The sequence below is a fragment of the Rhincodon typus genome, chromosome 12, assembly GCF_021869965.1.
Source record: "Rhincodon typus isolate 14 chromosome 12, sRhiTyp1.1, whole genome shotgun sequence".
Lineage (NCBI taxonomy): Eukaryota > Metazoa > Chordata > Chondrichthyes > Orectolobiformes > Rhincodontidae > Rhincodon > Rhincodon typus.
The window spans coordinates 68285482-68295825 of NC_063343.1; the positions used below are offsets into that span (position 1 = coordinate 68285482).

The window sequence follows — 10344 nt, forward strand, 5'->3', positions numbered from 1 at the left end:
GGCTAGAAAGAGACATTTACTGACACAAAGGTATAGTCAGGAGGCATATATCTGTAACATTTCACTGTAAATAAATCTATTCCAAGCAGAGACTGGCTTTGGTTTCTTCTTTCAGTAATTGCCTAAAAATTGTAAAACAAAAAGTACTCACCGGTAATATCCAATTGAGGCCCAAACGCATGAACTCACTCCGCAAGTGAATCCTGAAATCAAGTTCGTCTGCAGGAATGATGAGGGCATTAACAAACTGCATGCATGCCACCTGACCAAAGAGAGAATAATTCCAGAGAAGTTAAAAAGACAACTGTATTGTTGATGGCTCAATACAATTATTTTAACGACACATGCAGTAAATATAATTCAAGCAAGTCAGTCCCATAATCGACTTATGATGATTCAACTGATCTCAGCAAGAGCTGCAGATGGGGTGTTATAGAAGACCAGGAGAAGAAAAACCAAATCAGCTTGGGTTCCTTTACTTGAATTTTCTCAAAAATGCAAGGAAGTCCACAAGCCTGTTCTGCTTTTCAAACAGATGATTAAAATACATTACAGTTCCATCTATTTCATTCTGAAGCACTTAATAAAAAAATTCAACAATCTCAGTTCTAATGTGCAGCTGGAAACGCCTACCATGACCCTTTATGCGGACACAAGAGACAATTCAAGCGATTTCCTCCTTTAAATGGAATGGCGGAGCAGTTTTAAGAGACGAAATGACGTACTCCTTTTCCAATTTTTATGCTCTTATTCCCCCCCCAACCAAGTATATCCCCCTAGCCAAAAGGGCAACACACTCTAAACCCACACCCTTGGCAATGAAGTTCTAAATTTGATACAGGATAATGCAAGATATTCAGTCAAAGAGGACCAACTAACTAAAGTTACGGTGCCAAATTTCCAGCCTACAACTAACGGAAACAAATTGTTCATTTAATACCTAATTACAAAATAATAGAACAAAAACATTTAAAAATCAGAGGTCCAAGAATGCTTAGAACTTTCTTCTTTTAACTCTGTTTGTTGATAATTTCAGTGGTGATCTCACACAGTGGCAGTGATGATCTCAAGACAATTCTAATATATTGCTCAAGGGATCAAAAGGCTATGGCGAGAAAGTGGGAACAAGGTAGTGAGTTAGCGGATCGGCCATGATCATTTAGAATGGTGGAGCAGACTCAAATGGCCTACTCCTGTTATTTTCGATGTTTTTATGTGACAGATTTGGTGATGATGTCATTGTAATGCCCCAGAATTTGATCAGTAGGATAGATCGGGACCAACATTAAAAAGAGTGTTGTCAATCTACATGTTACAACCAGCAGGTAAGCTTAAATGCTATTTGTATTAACTGAGAAACATCATTAGGGCAGCCTGGATATTCCAATATTTCCCATTTCCCTGCATGCCTCCATGTTGAAGGTGGTGGGGGGGAAAGGGAACTCAGAAATAAATAGAGAAGGCGTGGGGCTGGGGAGGGTAGGTGGGATGGTGATAGGTAAGTGCAGGTAGGCAGTTGGGAGGATTGGTCAGTGAGGTGGGAGGAGCACCTCCTTCTGTCCTGTAAAAACTCAATGACCAATGAGAGGTGTACAAACTTTCAATCAAAAACAAATTTATAAACACAAAATTTTTCTTTCCATTAAATTTGTTTATTCATCAAGATGACTTACCTTTAGTGGTATGCTCTGTTCGATCTTTAATCCATCCAACAGTGGTTTGAATCTTTCACATTCTTTCTGCTCTGCTCTCTCTGTCACTGCTTCGAGTACTTTTTCATGCCTAGGAGAACAGCGTAACATTAGTCAGCCGCTAATAAATCCACCCATTCAATAAACACTTCATATCACACAATTAAACTTTCTACTTTTGTTTTCTTTTAAACATGTACATCTTACTGCATAAACACCGCTTCATAAAATGATATTCTAAGAAAAACAACAATTCCGAGTTTTGCACATGCAAACAGTCACTGGCAGTTCAACAGAAAAGCATACGTCATTGCACCAAAAAAAATGGCACAGGCATCAATGAATCTCCATTATTGAATGTTTGTACCAAGTTATTGCTTTTAAAGAATCAATTGCTTACATATTCTCAGGTCCTGGCAGGACACAGATAGCAGACAGCAGCTTGGCAGCATCGATCATCATAGCTGGAGCATTAAGATCTACAGCTTTGACCAACAGTAGAATGCCATCTTCTGAATCCAACATCATCTTTATCCCATTCTAGAAAGTTAAGGTTGAAAGAAATTGCATTACCTTACACAGAAAGGACTAATGAATAAATGGAGACAAATTGTGTTGTAAATGTAGGGTTTACACCAGAAACATTCAACTGTATTTGCTTGTTTCAGATCCAATGGATATTCCTGACCACATCTATACTTATTTTGTTTGTGTGTTAGTTATAAGTGTTCAATACATTGCTTCAGAAAGGGAGCTGTTAATCTCAGCACAGCCTGAAATTCACTGGAGGTCTCACAGCCATGTAACGCTGGGTTGTGGCACAGTGCTGGGTGAAAGGGAAAGGAGAGAACTGCAGTGACTATAGTCCAAGTCAAAACTAAGTCAAACCTTGCCAGATGCACAGCAGAACATTTAGCAGACTATATAAATGTTCCAACAAGTTTGTAAAAGTACCCATAAGACCAACTGAAAAATAAATTTTTGCTAACAGGAATTCAGAGGAGAACAAGTGAAGGAAAGAGGGCACAAGGCCTCATACAACTCATACAATTTCCTTCCCCTGTCTGTTATCTTTAGTGACACTACAGTCAGGGGAAGGCAATGATCTCATGAATCCAGACATCCAGGAAATATTCTGGGGGAACCCCCAAGCTCCCGGGGCGAGGGCAGATGGTGGAATTTGAATTTAAATATAGAAAAAAAAATCTGGAATTAAAGAGTCTAACGATGACCATGAATCCATTGTCAATTGTTAGAAAAATCCATCTGGTTCACTGATGTCGTTTAGGTAAGGAAACTGCCATCCTTACCTGGTCTGGCCTAAATAGGACTCCAGGCCCACAACAATGTGGTTGACTCTTAACTGTCCTCTGGCAATTAGGGATGAGAAATAAATGTTGGCCGAACCAGCGATGCCCTCATCCCATGAATGAATTTTAAAAAAACACTCCAAGAACCACAACACTAATGAAATATCTGAGTTTATGATGCTCTTGCTAAGGAAGAATGTCCTAGTTCTGCATTTCTGAGTTGTCTATAGTTGATAATATTTGGTGCTTATCAGCAATTTAACATGGTTAATGAGGAGCAACAAAAATTAAATATATTCAGAAACTGAAGACTGTCAACTGGGTCCAATACCGATCCAGCCACTGCTATTAAAACACTCACCGTGTTGTTCATAAAAGCTTTGAGGCATCTAATAATTTCATGTTGAATTTTCGGGTTCAGACTGCAAGAGATAATACTGCAAAATTAGTACATGCAAACATGTTGGGTTTTGCACCCCCCCATGTGCTTATTCCTCCAAGGCACATGGTAATGTCAGTGGATTAATATTCCAGAATCCCAGATGAATGCTATCAGGACATTTTCAAATCTAACAATTCAACTGGTGAAATTTGAATTGAAAGGAAAATCTTGAATTGAAAGGTAATCTAATGGTGACCATGTACCATGTGGTTATCGTAAAGACCCATCTAGTTCACTAAAGTCCAATTAGAAAGAAAATTCACCATGCTTTCTTGGTCTGACCTACAAATTACTCCAAGCTCTCAGCAACGTGATCGATTCTTAACTGCCCTCTGAATGATTCAGCTATGGTCAGTTCAAGGTTTCCTTTGAGAAAACATTTTTCTCGCATCGACACTGGTCAAGTCCCCGCAGGATCTTGAGTCAACAAATGTGGAGCTGGACGAACACAACCGGTCAAACAGCATCACAGGAGCATGAAAGTCAATGTTCTGGGCCGAAACCCTTTGTCCTGACGAAGGGATTTCGGCCCAAAACATGGACTTTCCTGCTCCTCTAATGCTATCTGACCTGCTGTGTTTGTCCAGCTCCACGTTTATTGACTCTGGCTTCCAGCATCTGCAGTCCTTACTGTCCCCTCAGGATCTTGTATGTTTCAATTAAGACACTTCTGACTTAAGCCCAGAGGATACAGGCTTAGACTGTATAGCCTTTCCTCATAAGGCAATTCACTCATTCCAAGTATTAGTCTAAGTCTGGTAAACCTTCTCTGAAATGTTTCCAACACATTAACTTCCTTCCATAAGTACGATGACCTGTACTGTGCACAGTACTCGAGATGTGGTCTCACCAATGCCCTTTATGACTGAAGCATAAGTTCTTCATTCTTGCATTCAACTCCACTTGCAAAAGAACATAACATTCTATCAGCTTTTCTGCATACTAATCTTCTGAGATTCATGCACTAGGACACCCAGGTCTCTCAGAGCACCTCATAGCTCTACAATCTCATCAAAAAGATAATATGCTTCTTTTTTATTCTTTGTGATTAAAAAAGGGATAATTTCACACATTCTACTCTGTATGGCAGATTTTTGCCCACTTACAACTTAGCTATATCTTTTTGTATCCTTTTCACAACTCACTTTCCTATTTATCTTTGTGTCATTTGCAAATTTAGCTACTACACCTTCGATTCCTTCATCCAAAACATGTTTGTAAATTGTAAAGAGTTGAAGCCACAGCTCTTATCCCTGCGGCACCCCCTCATGATATCTGTCAGCTTGAAAATGACCCATTTATTCCTATTCTCTGCTTCCTTGTTACCAAATCAATTTTCTATCTAGCGCTACAACATAAGGTTTTATTTTCCACAATATACTTTGATATAGCACCTTATCAAATATTTTCTTGAAATCTAAATATTACAGCTCAAGTTACTTCTTCAAAGAACTCCAATAAACTGGTTAAACAGGATTTCCCTTTGACAAAACCATGTTATCTTGATGGGCTGAATGGCCTGTATCTGTTCCTATGTTATCATAAAGGTCCCATTTTCTTATTTCCTCATCGACCTGCTCCCTTTCCATCTGTACTTATTTAAAAACTGATGTATTTTTAACATTTTGACAGTTCTGATGAAAGGTTATCAATCTCAAATGTTAATTCTTGGTCTCTCTTTACAGATATGACCAGATGTCATGAGCATCTGCAGCTAGACCTACTGAGTTTCTCCAGCAATTTCTGATCCTGTTGAAGCTTTTACATATGCTTCATTCTGCTTGACTTCACTCAGGCCCAGGTAAAGGTTAACTGTGGAACCAGCAAATTTTCAGTGGTGATGGCAAAAGACCTAGAATCTTGGTGGACATTGCATCCTTTAGGAAAAGGATGTGTTTCCTTTACATGCATGAGGAAGACAACAGGAAACCAACTTATGTATTCTTCTCCACAGTCATATTGCCCAATGAAGCTAAAAGCTAAAAACCTCTGACAAGCAAGTGAAGAGGAAAACACAGGGCAGCAGAGCATGCAGCAATAAGCAGAGGACCTGCCAATGACAGGTGACCACTCCATACATGAATTACTGGACACCCAATAGGAAAAGTATTCCAGCTGTTTCTTTTCATCCCATCCTAAACCAAGAGTTTCTAATACTTAGCATTTCAACTTGAGAGCAGCTAACAACACAGATGAGGGACTGCACTTAGGACAATCCAACTCTGTGTAGTTCAGTAGTACAGGTTGCACTATGTCAAATGTCTTTACCAAGTGAACACCATGGTGCCTTTGATAATATTTTCAAATTCTCTTGGGCATTATCAAGTGTCTAAACAAGGAAACCAGTTGAAAAACAGGGGCAAGATTTAAAATGATTCAGAACTCAGACTGAAAAGCACGTGCAGACTATTTTAAGTACTATTGCTAATAATGATACTTGATTCAAGGATGTCAAGTTACCAAAGGCAGGCTCGAGTACATTGAAAAAGTGGTCACAAGAAGTAGTATGATTTCTTTACCTTAAAGGTTCTGGCTCATCCTGTAATGATTTCAATATATTCAACAGTGTCGCTAGCCCATCTGTTCCAAAGTTCTGCACCCAACTGTAAAAATAAGACAACAAACATTTATTCTAAACGGTTTGCAGCCATTGAGTTCACAATGCTAGACTCAATTTAAGGCAAATGTAATTTTTCTGGCTATGGCGCACCCAGAGAAATGTTAATTTTTAGTTTAAAACCATCTCCAAGGAAGGAACCTGGAGGTTACCCAATGGAAAGGCTTGCTTGGCAGCAGTTGATGTTAGTAACAGCTTAATGTCACTGAATCCCTAATGTCAACTGAAGCATCAGTGCTGAATCATGCCAGCATTTCCATAACACCAACGTGTGCATACAACAACCAAATACACATCAAGGGATTTCTAAGTAAAAACCAAAAGAACTGCAGATACTGCGGTTCTGAGGAAGGGTCACCGGACCCGAAACGTTAACTCTGATTTTTTTCTTCACAGATGCCGCCAGACCCACTGAGCTTTTCCAGCAATTTCTGTTTTTGTGCGGGATTGCTAAGGATTATTGTTATTCCATATTTCAAGCTTATGACACCAAAAACAAAAATTTATCATCCCTTATTGTTTCATTTTATGAATCCTAAAGACCTGGCAAGTTGGATTATAATGTTTAGAGAACAAAAGAACAAAGAACAATACAGCACAGGAACAGGCTCGTTGGCCCTCCAAGCCTGCACTGATACATTTTCCCCTTCCACATTAAAACTGTTTTCACTTACAGGATCGGTATCCCTCTATTCCCTCCCTACTTATGTATTTGTCTAAGTGCTTCTTGAAAGCTGCTATTGTGTCTGCTTCCACCACCTCCTCTGACAATGCGTTCCAGGTACACAACACCCTTTGTATGACAAACACGCCTCGCTCATCTTGTTTAAATTGCACCATCCTCCCACGTTAAACCTGTGTCCCCAAGTAATTGACCTCTCCACCCTGAGAAAAGGCCTCATACCTTCAACTCTATCCATGCCATTCACAATCTTATAAACTATCAGGTCGCTCCTCAACCTCCTGCATTCCAGTGAAAACAAACTCAGTCTGTCCAACCTTTCTTCATAGCTAAAATCCCATATACCTTGCAACAGCTTGGTAAACGTTTTCTGTACCCTCTCCAAAGCATCCACATCCTTCTGGTAATGTGGTGACCAGAACTGTACACAATATTCCAAGTGTAGCCTAAATAAAGTTCCATAAAGCTGCAGCATAACTTGTCTATTCTTGTACTCAATGACCCTTCCAATGAAGGCAAGCATGCCACTGGCCTTTCTTAATGCCTTATCTACCTGCGCTGCCACCTTCAGTGATCTGCATACCCAGATCCCCCTGCATATCAATACTCCTAAGGGGTCTGCCATTCACTGTATAATTTCCACCTGTACTTGACCTTCCAAAATGCATCACCTCACATTTGTCCAGATTCAGCTCTATCTACCATGTTTCTGCCCATGCCTCCGACTGATCTATATCCTGCTGTATCCTCTGACAATCCTCCTCACTCTCTGTAACTCCACCAATCTTGGTATCGTTCACAAACTTACTAATTAGACCAGTTATGTTTTCCACCAAATCATTTATGTAGATCATGAACAGCACAGATCCCAGCACTGATCCCCGTGGAACAGCACTAGTCACAACCCTCCATTCCGAAAAGCATTCTTCCACTGCTACCTTCTGTCGCCTACAACTAAGCCAGTTTTGCATCCATCTTGCCAGCTCACTCCTGATACAATGTGACTTCATCTTTTGTACGAATTTGCCATTAGGAACTTTGTCAAAGGTTTTACTGAAGTCCATGTAGACAACATCAACCACTTTTCCATCAATCATCTTCATCACCTCCTCAAAAAACTCACGTTAGTGAGGCATGACCTCCCCCGCACAAAACCATTACTGTTTATTGCTAATCAGTCCATTTCCTTCTAAATGCTTATAGACCTTGTCCCCAAGAATCTTTCCCAACAATTTCACTACCACTGATGTGAGGATCACAGGCCTGTAACTTCCTGGATCATCCCTGTTACCTATTTTTTACAATGGGAGAACATTAGCTATTCTCCAGTCTTCTGGGACCTCACCTGTGGCCAAAGAGGATACAAAGATGTCTGTCAATGCTCCAGCAATTTGTTCTCTTACCTCGTCAATATTCTGGGATAGATCCCATGGGCACTTGGGGACTTACCTATCTTAATACTTTTTAAGATGCACAACACCTCTTTCTTTGTAATAGCAACTTGGCTTAGAAATTCGACACTCCCTTCCCTGAGATCATCCTCCATCAATTCTTTCTCTTTGGTGAGTACTGATACAATGTATTTGTTTAAGATCTCACCTACCTCTTCCTGCTCCACACATACATTCCCTCCTTTGTCCTTGAACATTTAACATGACATCCAGCACCAGAAATTGTGAACAGACCACCATATTTTGCACAGAATTTAAAGCTGCTATAGGGAGAGGTTGGACAAACTTGATTGGTTTTACTCGAGCACCGAAGACAGAGGGGAGACAAAAAAGTGTATAAAATTATGAGAAGCATAGATAGGACAGATAGTTGGAGTCTTTTTCCCAGGGTGGAAATGTCAAATACTCGGGGACACAGAGTTAAGATGAGAGGGGAAAAGGTTTAAGGAGGCAAGTTTTTTTTTGCACAGAGTAATAGGTGCCTGGAACGTGCTGGGAGGTGACAGAAATAAATACAATAGCAAAGTTGACGAGGCATTTAAACAGATTCTTGAACAGGCAGGGAATAGAGGGATACAGACCATGCTCAGACAGATGCGATTAATTTAGAATGGCATTATGATCAGCATAGGTACAATGGATTGAAGGGCCTGTTCCACTGCTGTACTATTCTATGTTCAAAGTGATGGAGAAAAGCTGACGAAAAAAAGCTGAGGAAACAAGAATCTGTGCTGAAGGACACAGTGAGCCTCTGGACCAACTCAAGCACCAATCTGATATTCAATGTAAAATTCTAAATTTCTCATCCTCTGTTCACTCTGCCCTTCCCTCAACTTCTCTTTCCTCCTAGTGTTCCTTAAAATCTACCTCTACATCAAGCTTGTCTAATCTGTTCGAATACCTCCTGTGGTCTGTCATTAATTATGTTCGCATCCCATGAATGAACTTCAGAAAACTTTGTCAAAGCATTGACATTTTTTCCCCAAAGAACTTCACAAGGCAGACACTCTCTTACTTTCATTTTGTTCAGTAACAGAACATGCATTCCAACTTTTTGTTTACATACATTTATTTAGAGATGTACATTGAGACTGTGCACATTTCCAAACTACTACAAAGTCAGCATTTCAACTGAGTCCTCGCACAAGCTGCTTTCTGAGGTGTATATCATGTCATGGGAATTTTTTTGTTTAAATAGACATAGGCAAACTAGATTTGATGCCACACAAAACTGCTAACTTTTTTCTCTTTTTAATAATTAATCATTGGAGATGGTAGACTTCAGTGACTTTGCTAACACTAATTGCCCATCCTTATTTGTCCTTGAGAAGGTGATAGTGAGCTGCCTTCTTGAATCGCTGCAGTCGATGTGCTGTTGGTAGGCCCATAATGCCCTTAGAGAGAGAATTCCAGTAGATTGACCCAGCGGCATGAAAGAAACAGCAATGTTAGTCTAAGTTAGGAAAGCGTGTGGCTTGGAAGAGAAATTGCAAGTAGTGGTTTTGCCATGTATCGGCTGCCCTTGTCCTTCTAGATAATGGTCGTGAGTTTGAAAGGTGATTAGTGATTGATACTGGTAAAATCTTATTATGTCTATTACCTCACTGGGTTATTGCTGAGAGAAACACGCAAAGATTCCAAACAACTTAGCAGCTGATTATCTCGTATTCCTGACTTCAATTCTTGGATGTACATCACTGGTGATCTGGAACTTTCTTTCTGACTTTGCCCCTAAAAGAGAAAAATGAATTTTACGTGTGAAAGACTAGCTGTGGCAGGAAGCAATGGCAAAATGGTGACATCACTGAGCCAGCAATCCAGAAAGATGAGTCTGTATCATAAGAACATAAGAACCAGGTGCAGGAGTAGGTCATCTGATCCTTCGAGCCTGCTCTGCCATTCAATAAGATCATGGTTGATCTTTTCGTGACCTCAGCCCCACTTACACACCCTCTCATCAGAATACTTAAATCCTTTCAGAGATAGTAGGAACTGCAGATGCTGGAGAATCGGAGATAACAAGGTGTAGAGCTGGATGAACACAGCAGGCCAAGCAGCATCAGAGGAGCAGGAAGGCTGACGTTTCGGGTCCTGACCCCGCTTCATTTTCTGAAGAAGGGTCTAGGCCCGAAACGTCAGCCTTCCTGCTCC

The 10344-nt window shown here is 40.3% G+C and overlaps 1 protein-coding gene across 1 annotated transcript in view; it reads right to left on the minus strand.

Annotated features, from left to right (window-relative positions):
- The window catches only part of LOC109912529 (protein diaphanous homolog 1), a 323327-nt gene that overhangs the window by 230295 nt on the left and 82688 nt on the right, over window positions 1-10344 (minus strand). The window contains exons 5-10 of the mRNA XM_048603507.1: window positions 9794-9924; window positions 5963-6046; window positions 3363-3423; window positions 2092-2231; window positions 1674-1782; window positions 152-262 (exon numbers count right to left, since the gene is read on the minus strand). Of these exons, the coding sequence (XP_048459464.1) occupies window positions 152-262; window positions 1674-1782; window positions 2092-2231; window positions 3363-3423; window positions 5963-6046; window positions 9794-9924 (636 nt within the window). The remainder of the gene's footprint in view (window positions 1-151; window positions 263-1673; window positions 1783-2091; window positions 2232-3362; window positions 3424-5962; window positions 6047-9793; window positions 9925-10344) is intronic.